At 41.7% G+C, this 17,198-nt stretch overlaps 1 protein-coding gene across 1 annotated transcript in view; it reads right to left on the reverse strand.

The window, feature by feature from the left end:
- The window catches only part of NEK1 (NIMA related kinase 1), an 827,448-nt gene that overhangs the window by 730,057 nt on the left and 80,193 nt on the right, over positions 1-17,198 (reverse strand). The window contains exons 9-10 of the mRNA XM_053700237.1: positions 11,503-11,575; positions 4,471-4,631 (exon numbers count right to left, since the gene is read on the reverse strand). Coding sequence (XP_053556212.1) covers positions 4,471-4,631; positions 11,503-11,575 — 234 coding nt within the window. The remainder of the gene's footprint in view (positions 1-4,470; positions 4,632-11,502; positions 11,576-17,198) is intronic.

The raw sequence follows: 17,198 nt of genomic DNA on the forward strand, positions 1-17,198 counted from the left end.
ACACCACCCCGCAGACAGGAACTACACCTTCTATTCACACCCCCACAGGAAGCACTCAAGGATAGACTATCTTTTCACAGATACAATAGGGCTAACAATTACTAGAAGTAGCAATATCCACCAGATCACATGGTCTGATCACGCTCCGGTGGGGTGCACAATCTTATGGCCCACTGTGCCAGTGACACCTTATATGTGGAGGTTGGAGGATACCCTATTAGATGACCCCTTGTTCGGTAGGGAACTGAGTGACGCTGTCCTGGAGTACTTTCGTCACAATACCGATGACCAATTACCAGTCACCACGGTCTGGGAGGCACACAAGTGCACTATCAGGGGCCTTCTTATCAAAAGGAGAGCGGGTCTCAGGAGAGCTAGAAGGGAACACTACCAAAATCTGCTGACACAAGTAACCAATGCCGAAATAAAACACGAAGCACAGCCAACAGATGAGGCACACTCCAAAACACTGATCACTGCTAGAAAGACACTCATGCAATTCCTGCAGGAAGAGTACCAGAACCAAGCACTAAAACTGAGACAACTCTATTATGAACAGGGGGACAAGGCAGGAAAGCTACTCGCCAGGGCACTAGCTCGCAAACAAATTAAATCACATGTGCACCAGATAGTGGATAAAGAGGGTAATATCAAATCAGACGCAGACTCGATAGCGGATACCTTTAGACAGTACTATGCTTCATTATACAACCTCAAACAAACACATAGAGAAGCGGAGGTACACCAGGGAGGGGGACGAGAGGAGGGAAAAATCATAGCATACCTTGAGGAGGTAGCCCTCCCCAAGATCACAGAGGGGGACAGAGAGGCACTGGATACTCCCATTTCCATATTGGAAATTAAAAAAGCAATCAAAGACCTTCCCGCAGGTAAAAGCCCTGGACCGGATGGATTTGGACTTAAGTATTACAAAAAATATGCAGATACATTGGCCCCAAATCTGATGAAACTATTTAACACACTATCCGACTCCCCAACCCTTCCACGCTCCATGCTGGAAGCTTACATCACGGTAATCCCCAAACCCGGAAAACCACCTGACAAACCTGAAAACTACAGGCCTATATCTCTCTTAAACTCAGATGTGAAGATTCTGTCCAAAGTCATAGCATCCCGAATAAACAAGCTCTTGCCAAACCTGGTCTCAACGGACCAGGTAGGGTTTATACCCGCCCGAGAAGAGAGAGACAACACTCTAAAAATCTTACAGATGATCACATACGCACACAATCATAATCAGCCACTCACCCTGGTCTCAACGGACGCAGAAAAAGCGTTTGACCGGGTGAGTTGGCCCTTCATGCGTCACACTCTCGAGAAGTTCGGATTCGGTCCCAGCATAATAAATGTGATTATGTCACTCTACTCGACACCTAACGCCAAAATAAGGGTCAACGGTACGCTATCAAACACTTTCCAGATCCAAAACGGAACAAGGCAGGGATGCCCCCTCTCGCCATTGCTGTTCGCCCTGACAGTTGAAGCACTGGCGAGCAAAATAAGAGCTAATCCGACCATTAGGGGATTAAGGATTGGGGGGACAGAGCATAAGCTTTCAATGTATGCAGATGATATTCTGTTGACGCTATCTGACTCCCCTAGCTCACTTAGAGAAGCTCTATCGGAATTCTCCGCTTACGGAGAAGTATCCAACTTTCTGCTTAACCCCCAGAAATCAGAAATTTTAAACATTACAGAACAACCCACGGTGTTTGCGGCACACCACACGGACTGCCCTATCAAAATTGCAGAGCAGTCCATCAAATACCTAGGGATTTTGATCTCCTCTAACATCAATGAGATATAAGAAGTTAACTATAAGCTCATCTGTGGAGACATAATCAAAGACTTAAACAACTGGAAAAATAAAACAATCTCATGGATGGGACGGGTGGGGGTGGTTAAGATGAATATCTTACCGAGGGTGCTGTACGTGATGCAGACAGTCTCGATCCACCCAACCACACCATACATTAGGCAAATACAAACAGCCATGGAGTCCTATATCTGGAATGGGATTAAACCCAGAATCAGAAAACAGACCATCTATTTGCCCAGAGAGAGGGGGGGGCTGGGGGTACCCTTGCTGAAGGAATACCAGAGAGCTATTTCCCTACAGAGGATAGTCGAGTGGAGCCAGAACTTGCGCAGCAAGGCCTGGGTCCAGATGGATAACGAGGTATTGAACCGGGACAACACGGGAGCCCTAGCATGGATCCCTGCTAGGCATCGCCCCCTTGCGGTACAGAGGTACCCCCTGATGGAGGAGGTGTTTGAGACATGGGACAGACTACTTAGCGAAAACACGCAGCTCTCTTCCCATGACTCACCAAACACTCCAGTTTGAGACAACCCAGAACTGGGAATAGAAAACACACCACACGCTCCGGGAGCGTTCCACACTCTCCAGGAGGCCTCCATCTCCAACATAATACACCAAGATAAGCTCAAAACACATGCAGAATTGATGGAATGGGCCCCAGATATCTTTGCCTCTTGGTTTAGAACGGCACAGATAAAACACTATCTCAAAACACACAAAGACAGAGCCTCACTCACGAGGCAAAGGACAATCTTTGAAACTCTTTGCACGATGTCCCAGACCCCAACCCCTCTTATCTCTCAGATATACAAAATACTCTTGTTGAAAGGGGACTTTTCTCTTCCGAGCTACACCCAGGCCTGGCAGGCAGATCTAGACCAAGAAATAGAACATAGGGATTGGCTCAAGATCTTTGATAGGGCCAGGAGAGCCTCAGTGTCAATGAGAATACAGGAAACCCACTTCAAATTGCTCAGCAGGTGGTACATGACCCCTCATAGACTTCAAAAAACCTATCCACACACAAGTGGGGGATGCTGGAGGGGATGTGGTGGGGAGGGAACCCTCTTGCATATCTGGTGGAGCTGTCCACTAATACAACCCTATTGGGAGGAAGTGTTGGGAGACATGAGCAGAGAACTAAGGGTCATTATCCCACCAAAACCATCATATTTGATCTACCACGGACTCCCTAAAGTGACGGGGGAAGACAAGTACCTACTTCTGCGGCTCATGCTAAACAGTGCGAAAGGCCTCATACCCAGGACTGGAAGGCAACTCGGGTGCCGGACATGCGGGAGTGGAGATCTAGAGTAGAGGAGCTGTTGAAGCTCGAAAGATATCACTATCTTAAGACAGGCAGGCTAGCCACACATGAAATGATGACATTGACATGGTCGGGCAAAGGGCTTTAGTGAAATCTAACAGGAAACCAAAAGCTGAACACATGGGAACATTACCCAAAGCACTAGGGGGGCAGACCCTGTACCTGTGCCTAGTGTCCCCACCTCATCGGTGCACATCTCCTCTCCCTTATGTCTGGCCATCACCCCTCCCTCGCCCCAAAATCCTCAAAACACATGTCCCTGCCTGCTCAGCCGCCCCTGCCTACCTTCCCCTCGCCCACCATCCCCCCCCCCCCCTTTTTTTTTTTTTTTTTTTCTCTTTTCTTCTCTTTCTCCCCCCTTTCTTCAACACTTCTTCGTTTACCCTCTTTCTTTTAGCCCATCTGGGCCATAACGTCAGAAACCTCCAATTCTCAGCAGTATGAGAAAAAACCTGCTGAGTGCTTTAGTGTTAAAACAATTTATTTCTGATGTTAAGCTACAATGAACATGTCATGCCAAAGTCGTGTGACTAATTATATACAACGAGTCTCTCTACTCGTTGGAGCAAGCTCAAAGACAATACTGAAAGAAGTTGAAGACATTCTATTTGTAAACAGGAATATCCTGCTTCTGACTTGATAAACACTAGCTAAGCTAAACACTTAGAAGCTCAGGGAGCATAGAAGGGTAAATTTGTTTATATCAGAAAGTATTTTCCCAATGTAATGTATCCTTTGAAAAAATTGCTATACTTATGTAATGTCGTTCATCCTTTTTTTGCAAATCAATAAAGCTTGTTTTGAAAAATTAAAAAAAAATAATAATAAGCTATATATTGAATTGGTTAATATTTATGGCTAAATACAAATTGTTTTTGTAAAGTTTAATGGTAATATTTGATGTTTAATTCATTTTGAGTTAAGGTAAAGTCATAGATAATAGTTTCCATATACAGAAGCATAGACAATTTAATTAAACAGTAAATAATCTAAATATCTCTATAGCCTGCTTTATACTTTAATATTGTAATAACCAACTGAGATGTATAGATAGATAGATAGATATTATATTATATATAGTGTCGTAAGTGATATTCAGTTACTATATAAAAATAATCAATGTGTTCATAGAGATTAACTGGTCAGAACTAAGGAGTTAATTTGCTTGATACATGGACATTGAAAATGAAAAGCCAGTCTTCCAAAAAAAGGCTAAATGAAAATGCAGCCAGTGATATATTCCATCACATAAGGAGCTATAGCTGCACTGTCTGTCTGCGGATTGGTCACCAATGCTCACCTGTCTGTGTCTGATCTGTGGCTTCTTGTCGTAGTGCTTTTTAGCAGCATCTCCTGACTTTTTGAAAGTTAAAGGCACTCCATATTTAGCAGCAGGTTTGGTGATTTTATGAGAGGGAGGGGAGGCAGAAGGTGTTGCTTGTGCTGGAGCTGGTCTTTTAGCTGAATATCACAACATAAAATAGAGATGTTAGGTTTGCAATATGTGTATGATTTAAACAGAAATATAACATTACACAATTTTGTATATAGAATCTGAATCTAATGAGAAGTGTGACAACATTTCCTCTTCCAATACTGTAGCAATGCTAAGTTATGCTATCAAATATCTGTGACATGCATTAATACAGGACAATCATGGGAACATCAGCTCCTGTAATTTTAAAGACATGTTGCACTGAAAGCTTCAGCTACTATGCTGAATAAACCATTGTTCTGCAGGAGTTGCCCTATCAGCCAGTAATCAACAGATACTTAGGTATCAGTTGTATCAAAACATGCACTTGTTAGTTTCATTTGAAACTGATGGTAAAGACTCTCCAAGTTCATTAAACATTTATAAATGTTAGGCTTCATGGGTTCAATGTATGTTAGTTAATGAAAACACATTTTGTATAAAAAAAAAATAAAAAAAATTATGGTTACCTGATAAATGTATTTCTTTCTGGACACGGCGAGTCCATGGAATCATCAATTACGGTTAGGAATATCACTCCTGGCCAGCACCACAGCAAAGCTGTTATATGTCACTTCCCTTCCCACAATCCCTAGTCAATCGACCGAAGGAAAACGGGGAAAAAGGAAATAACACAAGGTGTAGGGGTGTCTGAAGTTAAAGTTAAAAATAACTGTCTTAAAACAAATGGCGGCCCCGTGGACTCACCGTGTCCATAATAGATTTATCATGTAAGCATAAATTTTGTTTTCTTTCTTAAGACACGTGAGGACATGGATGATTAGGGAGGGACGAGACAGGTAACAAACAGAAGGCACCGCCACTTGAAGAACCTTTCTCCCAAAAGAACCTCAGCTGAGGTCAAAGAATCAAATTCGAAATTTTTTACAGGGTATGCAGAGAAGACCAAGTTGCAATCTTGTAAAACCGTTCCAGAGAAGCAACATGATTGAAAACCCAAGAACAAGAAACAGCCCTAGTGGAATGAGCTGTAATTATCTCAAGCGACTGCTGCCCAGCAGACTCATAAGCAAAACCAATTATACTTCTCAACCAAAGAGAAAAAGAAGTAGCAGAAGCTTTCTGACCTCAATGTTTCCCGAAGAAACAAACAAACAGAGCAGAAGACTGGTGAAAATCCTTAGTCGCCTGAAAATAAAATTTTAAAACACACACAACCTCTAAGTTGTGCAAAAAAACGTTCTTCAGAAAAGAAGGGAAGGAACAACAATTCCCTGGTTAAAGTTTCTGTCCGAAACCACTTTAGGAAGGGACCTAACTTAGTACGAAGAACCGCCTCATCGGCATGAAAGATAAGATAAGGCGAATCACACTGCAAAGCTGAGAGTTGCGACACTCTCCGAGCAGAAGAGATAGCAATAAGAACCAAAACCTTCCAATATAACAACTTAATATCTATGGAATGCAATGGCTTAAACGGAGCTAGCTGCAAAACTTTAAGAACAAAGATAAGGTTCCCAGGAGGAGCAATAGACTTATACACAGGCCTAATACTTACCAGACCTGACAAAAATATTGCATATCTGGCACGTCCTCCAGACACTTATGCAGCAAAAAAGATAATGCAGAAATCTCCAGAGCTTTCTGTAGAAGGACAAAATTCTAAGAATCCTAACCCTACTCCAAGGAGTAGTCCTTGGATTCACACCATAAGGACATTTATGCCATATCATATGGTAAATCTTTCACGTAACATACTTGCAAGTCTAAATCATGGTCTCAATGACCAATCAGAAAAACCATGCTTAGACAGAACTAAGTGTTCAAACTCCAAGCAGACAGCTTCAGAGAAACGAAATTTGGATGAAAGAAGAGACCCTGAATCAGAAGGTCCTTCCTCAGAGGAGTCTCCAATGTAAAAGAGAACATCTCCACTAGGTCTGCATACCAGATCCTGAGAGGACATGCAAGGACTATTAGAATTACCGACGCTCTTCTCCTGTTTAATACTATTAATGACTCATGGAAAGAGAGCAAAACGGAAGAAACAGGTATACTAGCCTGAAATCCCAAGGGACCGCCAGAGCATCTGTCAGAGCGGCCTGAGGATCTCTTGACTTCGAATCATACCTTGGCGGCTTGGAATTCTGCCGAGATGCCAACAGATCCATTACAGGCACCCATTTGAAGGTTAAGTCGGATGAAGTTCCCACTCCTCAGAATGATAATCTGTCTGCTCAGGAAATCCGCTTCCCAGATGTTTCCAAGAATGTGGATGGCAGACAACAATTGTGAGCTTCCGCCCACTGAATAAACCGAGCCACCTACTTCATGGCTTAAGGAATTTCAAATTCCTTCCTGGAGGTGGATGTAATCCACTGAGGATCTGACTGTAACCTGAAAAAACGGCAAAGGAAAACTGAGGCCAGGCCATCAGAGCTTTTAAAAATCGCTCTCCACTCCAAGATGTTTATGAGGAGAGCAGACTCCTCTCGAGTCCATAGTCCTTGTACCTAAAACAAGTCCCAGACTGCACTCCAGCCCAGTAGGCTGGTGTCCGTAGACACAAATTCCCAGGAAGGTCTCTTGAAGCACATGCCCTAAGACAGATGCTCCTGAGAACACTACCACAAAAGAAGTTTCATAACGACTGAACTAGATCTATCCTCTAAGACAAATCTGAACAGTCCCCTTTTTATTGTCGGAGCATGCAAGACTGCAGAGCTCACAATTCGGACCAAACAATGGGAACATGTCCATGGAGACAGTCAGTAGCTTATTACCTCCATCTGCTGAGTCACCAATAGCCGAGCCTTAAACTCAGAGAGGGGCAAGAGTAGAGAATCTTAGAACTTTTCATCTTTGCCAGAGAGATTACCGTAGATATAGAAAATACTATTGTCTCTAAGAAAACAACCCCTGTAGAAGAACAAGGGGACTCATTTCCAGATTCACTTCCCATCCGTGGAAACGTGGCAAGACAACAAAATCTCCGAATAAGAGATTGTCTTTTAAACATACGGCGCCTGAACCAAATGTCCAGAAAGAGCGCTACCAACTGAAAGTCTTTCAGAACAGTAAATCTTAGGTCAATGGTCGGAAAGAACTGACCCTCCTGGACCTAAGGAAAAGAGCAAAACATATTTTCCATGGCAAAGGACAGTACCCTGAGAAAAACTTGCAAGGACACCAAGTCTAAAAATCTCCACGCAAGATAAATGCCTCTCTCTAATCTAGTCTGCAGATAAACATGAGAGGTGAAACCTGCCTCAGAGAGGAAGGTATAAGGAGCACCGAGATACTATGACCTCTCGTATCCATGTTAAACGAAAGCAGAGAAAATCAGTCCCCCACTTATCCAATCCTGGATCGGGGGCAAGCCCTTCATGCTGAATTAAACTCAACAGCAGGACTCTACTCAGACTACCATAAGGTCAATAATACTAGAAAGGTGTAGGAAAGCCCCTTTACCTTTAATCCTTGTAAGGAGTGCAAAAAGCTGCATCTTGGAGAAAACCCACCAAGAAAAAGCCACAATGCCCTGAGAGCTAGTACAAAAAAAAAACAGCCATCTCGGCTCCTGGCCAAATGACTTGTATGGAAGAAATAGAGTAAAGAATCAGCTAGCTTAAAAGCCTTAATTCTTTTCTACCAATTGGTATCAGATAAGGCGAAGCACCCAAAAATGTCGCACTTGAACCAGTGGTCATACAAACCACCATATAAGCTTCCAGCTTATCCATGATCCTCAAAGAAACAGCTATCCTCTAAAAGGGATTGAAGTCTTTTAGCCAGAGTAGAAATGCTCCTTCTACTATAGGCACTGAGCGCCAAGATAAGTAATGGGGAAAGCGACAGGAAAGCATCGTAGAAAAGACAGGAGACGGGGAAAAAGGAATCCAAGACTTTTCCCATTCCTGTGAAACAGGAAAAATCCCCATGCACGGTCTAGATCACCATAGAATCCTAGCAAAAATTTACTAGATATCTTAGAGCTGACAGCGACACTATATCGGAGATGTCCAAGGTAGCCAAAACCTCCTTTAACAATAAACGAGGTGTTAGGCATTAATCTGAAGGAGATGTCTTCAGCATCAGATAAAGGAATTATACTGTCCAAATCTGAGATTTTACCCTCAAAAACTACCGGCGAATCCTCTGCACCAGACTAGGAGAGATAGCGACCAGTGTTGTAGAAAGTGAAACAGAAACCTTACCATCTGAAAATGAAAATGTCCTCTTGCGTTTTCCCGGAGGATAAGGAAAAAAACAATAAAACCACAGATACCGCCAAGGTACCCGAGCTGCAAAATCTGTAGGCAAATACACTCCTCCTGGAGATTGAGAGGAACCGCAGGGCACTGTATGTGACGCCAAAAAGGCTTGGGACGTATGAGGAGAAAGCTGTGGCATTGCCTGAACAGCATCAACCTAGGAGACATAAGACTCAGAGGAAATAAATCTGTAGATTCAATAGGTTCTGCTAAATGGGTGGCACAGCAAGGCATAGACATAATAATATGTCTACAAACAGCCATAAAGGCGAAAGGCTCCTACAAAGAATATCTTATTTTCTTAGATTATAATTCTGATTGTGAGGGGTATTGTTTACAAAAAAACAATATGTACCCCAGGAGCCCAAATAAACAGTTTACAGGAACAGAACTCTGTTCCCCCATAACCATAAGCCCCCATTCTCATGATAAACAAAAAGGGCAAATATGTTAAATAAAGAGGAACCCATAAGGATTTACAAGGTACACTGCAAAAAGAACGTTTCTTCTAAAACGTTATTAAAGGTTTATACTAAAAGCAAAGCTCACTTATTCAAAGTACTGGCTTTCACTAAAGATTAATGGTTCCCTTATGTTTAAAAACTTAATCATGTCTGAAAAACTCTGAGGCAGTCCTGCTTGCAAACAGTCTGCACACACCTTGTGTAGAAAACATATGCTCAGATCAATATACTCCAGAGCCTGTAGACACTAGCAGAAGTAGGCAGGACTAATATTGACAAAAGAATGAAGCATGAACAACTACATCGCGCTTCATCCTGCCGAAAGAAACTTCACACATATAGTATATACATCAAATTAGCAGACAAACGAACATCTTGATTCATGCTGCTCACCGTTCCGCTCCCATCAGCGGAGAGACTCCAGGTTCCGTAAGAGTGGCGCCGCTAGAGATTTCTAAAATGTGCTCTCTCAGTGACTCCAACTGTTAGTAACGGAGCCAGAGAAATGTATAACCCAGGGTTTGGTAGTGATGCTCACTACTAGGTCATTAAATAACTTAACCCCTAATGGAAAACCTATAGAAATATGTGCCAAAATAATAAAAACTGAGCCCGCCATAGGGGTTAACTCCTTCCTTGCCGTGAAGGAGGTTAACCCCTAAGTATCCATAAACCACATACAAGAAAGTGCCTGTTTACTGCCAATAAACAATCCTTCCATAAAGGATCTCATGTCCCACATAAGGTGCATATTAGAGGTTTAACCCTTCAGTGCCAGCCCCCTAGCCCCAGAAGACAAAAGGCACTTACCTGCACGTCTAACTGTCTGGCAGGAGGACAGATTGCCCGGTATGAGAGGAAGCCACTCCTCACAGAGACCCGCAGAAAAAAGAAAGGACAGAGTAAACCTACTCATGCTTTCTATATCAGGGCAGCAACATGTTAGGAAAACATAGTAAGGCCCATCTTACAAGTTCCTAACTGCTTTAAAGTCACCACTGCCCTACTGAAGAGACTAAACTAAAAACTAAACTGCCCTAATGAAGAGACTAAACTAAAAAGGAGTTTGGCTATACCAAAACTTGAAAGGAAAGATCAGAGCAAACCTACTCTGACTTTCAAAATAATAAAATCGTTATTGAAGTGAAATAATCCATTTTCTTCAGACACCAAAAACCTCACCTCCTCCTCGCACCGAAGGCAAAGAGAATGACTGGGGATTGTGGGAAGGCAAGTGACATATAACAGCTTTGCTGTGGTGCTCTTTGCCTCCTCCTGCTGGCCAGGAGTGATATTCCCAACAGTAATTGATAATTCTGTGAACTCCCCATTGTCTTAAGAAAGAAAAGCATGTTTTTAAGCATTTCAGCCCGCCTGACCGCAAAGTAATTTTTTATTAGTATAACAAGCACACAGTACAGCACACAGAAACTGCACCCCCCGAAGGTCAATTATTCAGTATACCAGCAGCTCTGGACTTGCATAGTGTGGGCAGTGCACATATTATATACAGTATATAATATGCATTTTTATTACTTAAACTAACATACATTTAACCCTTGAAGCCTTTACTATCACTTTAAAGTATTTTTATATAAAATACATTTAAGCACTGCAATTCAATTTATCTGTATAAAAAAGTAAATGTTATTAAATCTCATTATGTTAGCAGCTATGTATTGCGCAATCCAGTGACATGCCTTAGACTACTCTGTATTTGAAAAAACATGCAAAAACAATTAAGCTGATAATACATTTGTTTTGTATGCAGAGATTTTAAATGCATTGGACAAATTAAGAGAAGTCAAATAGTAGTAATTTGACACATTTTCTTTGCTAGAATATTTATGAAAAAGTTATCACACCTTCTGTGAAAAAACTTTCCTGCATGATATTCCCTTACACAGACACACCACATGCATGTGCAACAAGCGTATGCTTGGAATGCCAATGGCATCACTTGTAACAAGTATGTTCCGCATGTACATGTAAACGGTGGCTAAATTATAAAGTTGCTGTAAGGAAATGAGAGCACATTTTCCACTCATTTATGATCATTTACTTTCTATGGGAAGAAAAGAGATTATTTGCCATAAGTCAGTTCCCATTGATTCTTACAAATAATAACTGTATTAACAAAACACAAATTATTTAATTACCTGCTGCAGCATGAATTCCTACTTTAGGCTGATTGAGTAAAGCTGCTGCCATTCCAAACTCCTCAGCAATAATCTTATAAAATATAAAACAAGTATTAACAAAAATGCCAAAATATCTCATTTATATTTTAAAAACAAGAAATTCTAAAAATACACAAAATGTTGTCAATTCATTATAATAATAATAATAATATATAATTTGCAATTTATTTAGCGCTTTTCTTCCTGTGAGACAAAGTACTTTACAAATATACCAACATAAAGACATAAAAGTTAGGAGTTTCTGAAGGTTAGATAAGCGGACTGAATGCCTGATGGAAGAGGTGGGTCTTTAGTTGTTTATTTTTTTAATAGTCAGTAAGGATGGTGCTTCTCTGATTGCGCACGGTAAAGAGTTCCAGAAAGTAGGGGCAGCGTGGCGGAATGCTCTGGAGCCCGAGTTTGTCCTTATTCTTGGCACTGAGAGGAGGGATGTGTTGGCTGACCTAAGTGAGCGGGATGGGATGTAGGGTGTCAGGAGCTCTTTCAGGTACTGTGGGCCTTGGTTGTTTAAGGCTTTGAAGGTCAGCAGGCCAATGCAGGGAGTGGAGAACAGGTGTTATGTGGCAGGAGCGAGTTTGATTGGTCAATAGTCTGGCTGCTGCATTTTGTACCATCTGAAGCCAATGGAGTTCTTTTTTTGGGAGGCCCAAGTAAAGTGCATTGCAGTAATCTAGCCTAGAGGATACAAATGCATGGAATAATGTTGGCATATCATCCGGTGGAATTAAGTGTTGTATCCTGGCTATGTTTTTCAGATGAAAGTAGGCAGATTTTATTACAGAGGAAATCTGCTGTTTAAAAGATAGTCCAGCATCAATCAGCACTCCGAGGTTTCATATCTTTGCTGAACTAACTAGTTCAGAGCCTCCAAGTTCCAGGTCAGTTGGGTGATTGTGGGATATTTTTGATGCTCGGGGTCCCCTCACCAAGAGTAACTCTGTTTTGTCCGGGTTCACTTTGAGACAGCTAGCATTCATCCATTCTATGATGTCTGTTAAGCAACAGTTTGTGCGGCATGCTGGGTCTGTAGTATCTGGAGCAAAGGAGAAGTAGGAGTTGTGTGTCATCAGTGTAACAATGATACCTTAGGCCAGTGTTTTCCAAACTGTGTGATGTGACACATTAGTGTGTCGGCGGTAGTGTGTAGGTTTGTCCCTGCGTCAGCACAAAAAATTTTTAATTTTTTTTTTTTGGCGGGGTGGAGGTTCCGGCTTTCCGCCTGCCTGCGATGCATTTCACATGGTTGACACATGATTGATACCTAGTGGATCACAGATCATCTTAACCTATTGGCGCAGCTCAGCGGGAACTGAAACTATTCCCATTAGCGGCTTTGATGGCACATTGGCTCCTGACTGCACGTGTAGTCTCCTCAATTGGCTCGTGACTGCATGTGAAGTCAGTGAGTGGGACAGCTGCTTGATGATGAAATGAGTGTCTTTATCTAATATTCCACCAAATATTAAGAAACTGTTCATCCCATCAACCTCATACATCCCATTAAAATAGTAAATAGCTATTGGTGTTATTAAACTATTTTTTTAATTCTTGCAGATACATACTGTTACTTGTAAATACATTGTTATTATATAATTTATGCATGTGTCCGTATCTCTTAAAACAAGTTAGTTTAACCTCCTGTTTGCTAGCACAACTGAATTACTGTGTCGCAAAATGATGTAGGTCTGAAAAGTGTGTCACCAACATGTAAAGTTGAGAAAGCTGTGCCTTAGGCCATGTCGGTTAATGATGTCCCTCAGTGGTAGTAAGTAAATTGTGAATAGCATGGGAGACAGGATGGATCCTTGTGGAACTCTGCAGACCAGTTCTGTCTGTGCTGATGAGCTTGATCCTGATATTACTCTCTGATCTACCAGAGAGGAAAAATTTAAACCAGTAAAGAATTGTGCATCCTAGACCACAGATGTGCTGCAAGCACTCTATTAGAATCCTATGGTCAATGGTGTCAAATGCAGCTGAGAGATCCAGGAGAATTAGGATGGAGTATTCACCTTTGTCTCTTGCCATGAGGAGATCATTTAGCACTCGGACTAGCGCTGTTTCAGTGCTGTGGCGGCATCTGAAGCCTGACTGGAAAGGATTGAAAATGTTCAGGTGTGACAGATGGGCTTCCAGTTGAGTTGCCACTACTTTTTCAATCATTTCCCCAGAAATGGGAGGTTGGATACTGGTCTGTTATTAGTCATGCAGTCTGGGTCTAATAAATGTGTCTTTAGGAGTGGTTTTACCACAGCTTCTTTTAGAGGATCTGGGAAGTCTCCTGTTTTTAGTGAACACGGCACTATTTTTGTGAGGGCTGGGGCGAGTGTTTCAATGCATCCAGATATGAGCTTAGTTGGAGCAGAGTCTAAGACACACGTAGTAGGGTGCAACTTTTGTATGGTGTTTTTAACTCCTTTTATATCCACATTTGAAAAAGTGGACCATAAACTGGGGCAATCTGGCATTCCATTGTAGTGGTTCTGGTGTGTAACAGGCCTGCTGTGATAGTGGTTCGGATTGAGGAAATCTTGTCTCTGAAGAAGTTCTCAAATGCTTCACATTTATCCTGAGAAAAGTTAGTGGGGTTAAGCATGCATGCTGGTTTGCAGAGCCTTTTTACTGTGTGAGACAGTTGCCTGGGTCTTTTATGGGAGAGTGCAATTTTGCGTGATAAAAAACATAATTTATGTAAGAACTTACCTGATAAATTCATTTCTTTCATATTAGCAAGAGTCCATGAGCTAGTGACGTATGGGATATACATTCCTACCAGGAGGGGCAAAGTTTCCCAAACCTCAAAATGCCTATAAATACACCCCTCACCACACCCACAAATCAGTTTAACGAATAGCCAAGAAGTGGGGTGATAAGAAAAAAGTGCGAAAGCATAAAAAATAAGGAATTGGAATAATTGTGCTTTATACAAAAAAATCATAACCACCTCAAAAAGGGTGGGCCTCATGGACTCTTGCTAATATGAAAGAAATGAATTTATCAGGTAAGTTCTTACATAAATTATGTTTTCTTTCATGTAATTAGCAAGAGTCCATGAGCTAGTGACGTATGGGATAATGAATACCCAAGATGTGGATCTTCCACTTAAGAGTCACTAGAGAGGGAGGGATAAAATAAAGACAGCCAATTCCGCTGAAAAATAATCCACACCCAAAATAAAGTTTAAATCTTATAATGAAAAAAACTGAAATTATAAGCAGAAGAATCAAACTGAAACAGCTGCCTGAAGTACTTTTCTACCAAAAACTGCTTCAGAAGAAGAAAACACATCAAAATGGTAGAATTTAGTAAAAGTATGCAAAGAAGACCAAGTTGCTGCTTTGCAAATCTGATCAACCGAAGCTTCATTCCTAAATGCCCAGGAAGTAGAGACTGACCTAGTCGAATGAGCTGTAATCCTTTGAGGCGGAGTTCTACCCGACTCGACATAAGCATGATGAATCAAAGACTTTAACCAAGATGCCAAAGAAATGGCAGAAGCCTTCTGACCTTTCCTAGAACCAGAAAAGATAACAAATAGACTAGAAGTCTTTCGGAAATCTTTAGTAGCTTCAACATAATATTTCAAAGCTCTAACTACATCCAAAGAATGCAACGATCTTTCCTTAGAGTTCTTAGGATTAGGACACAAAGAAGGAACCACAACTTCTGTACTAATGTTGTTAGAATTCACAACCTTAGGTAAAAATTTAAATGAAGTTCGCAACACCGCCTTATCCAGATGAAAAATCAGAAAAGAAGACTCACAAGAAAGAGCAGATAATTCAGAAACTCTTCTAGCAGAAGAGATGGCCAAAAGAAACAAAACTTTCCAAGAAAGTAATTTAATATCCAGCGAATGCATAGGTTCAAACGGAGGAGCTTGAAGAGCCCCCAGAACCAAATTCAAACTCCAAGGAGGAGAAATTGACTTAATGACAGGTTTTATACGAACCAAAGCCTGTACAAAACAATGAATATCAGGAAGATTAGCAATCTTTCTGTGAAAAAGAACAGAAAGAGCAGAGATTTGTCCTTTCAAGGAACTTGCAGACAAACCTTTATCCAAACCATCCTGAAGAAACTGTAAAATTCTAGGGATTCTAAAAGAATGCCAAGAAAAATGATGAGAAGAACACCAAGAAATGTAAGTCTTCCAGACTCGATAATATATCTTCCTAGAAACAGATTTACGAGCCTGTAACATAGTATTAATTACGGAGTCAGAGAAACCTCTATGACTGAGAATCAAGCGTTCAATCTCCATACCTTCAAATTTAGGATTTGAGATCCTGATGGAAAAAAGGACCTTGCGATAGAAGGTCTGGTCTTAACGGAAGAGTCCATGGTTGGCAAGTAGCCATCCGGACAAGATCCGCATACCAAAACCTGTGAGGCCATGCTGGAGCTACCAGCAGAACAAACGAACGCTCCTTTAGAATCTTGGAAATCACTCTTGGAAGAAGAACTAGAGGAGGAAAGATATAGGCAGGATGATACTTCCAAGGAAGTGACAATGCATCCACTGCTTCCGCCTGAGGATCCCTGGATCTGGACAGATACCTAGGAAGCTTCTTGTTTAGATGAGAAGCCATCAGATCTATTTCTGGAAGTCCCCACATTTGAACAGTCTGAAGAAATACCTCTGGGTGAAGAGACCATTCTCGGATGTAATGTTTGGCGACTGAGATAATCCGCTTCCCAATTGTCTATACCTGGGATATGAACCGCAGAAATTAGACAGGAGCTGGATTCCGCCCATACAAGTATTCGAGATACTTCTTTCATAGCCAGAGGACTGTGAGTCCCTCCTTGATGATTGACATATGCCACGGTTGTGACATTGTCTGTCTGAAAACAAATGAACGACTCTCTCTTTAGAAGAGTCCACGACTGAAGAGCTCTGAAAATCGCACGGAGTTCCAAAATGTTGATTGGTAATCTCGCCTCCTGAGATTCCCAAACCCCTTGTGCTGTCAAAGACCCCCATACAGCTCCCCAACCTGTCAGACTTGCATCTGTTGAGATCACAGTCCAGGCCGGAAAAACAAAAGAAGCCCCCTGAACTAAACGATGGTGGTCTGTCCACCACGTCAGAGAGTGTCGTACAATCGCTTTTAAAGATATTAATTGTGATATCTTTGTATAATCCCTGCACCACTGGTTCAGCATACAAAGCTGAAGAGGTCGCATGTGAAAACGAGCAAAGGGGATCGCGTCCGATGCAGCAGTCATAAGACCTAGAATTTCCATGCATAAGGCTACCGAAGGGAATGATTGAGACTGAAGGTTTTGACAAGCTGAAACCAATTTTAGACGTCTTTTGTCCGTCAGTGACAGAGTCATGGATACTGAATCTATCTGGAAACCTAAAAAGGTTACCCTTGTCTGAGGAATCAACAAACTCTTTGGTAAATTGATCCTCCAACCATGTTCTTGAAGAAACGATACAAGTCGATTCGAATGAGATTCTGCTAAATGTGAAGACTGAGCAAGTACCAAGATATCGTCCAAATAAGGAAATACCACAATACCCTGTTCTCTGATTACAGATAGAAGGGCACCGAGAACCTTTGTAAAAATCCTTGGAGCTGTTGCTAGGCCAAACGGCAGAGCCACAAACTGGTAATGCTTGTCTAGAAAAGAGAATCTCAGAA

Source organism: Bombina bombina, chromosome 2 (assembly GCF_027579735.1).
Source record: "Bombina bombina isolate aBomBom1 chromosome 2, aBomBom1.pri, whole genome shotgun sequence".
Lineage (NCBI taxonomy): Eukaryota > Metazoa > Chordata > Amphibia > Anura > Bombinatoridae > Bombina > Bombina bombina.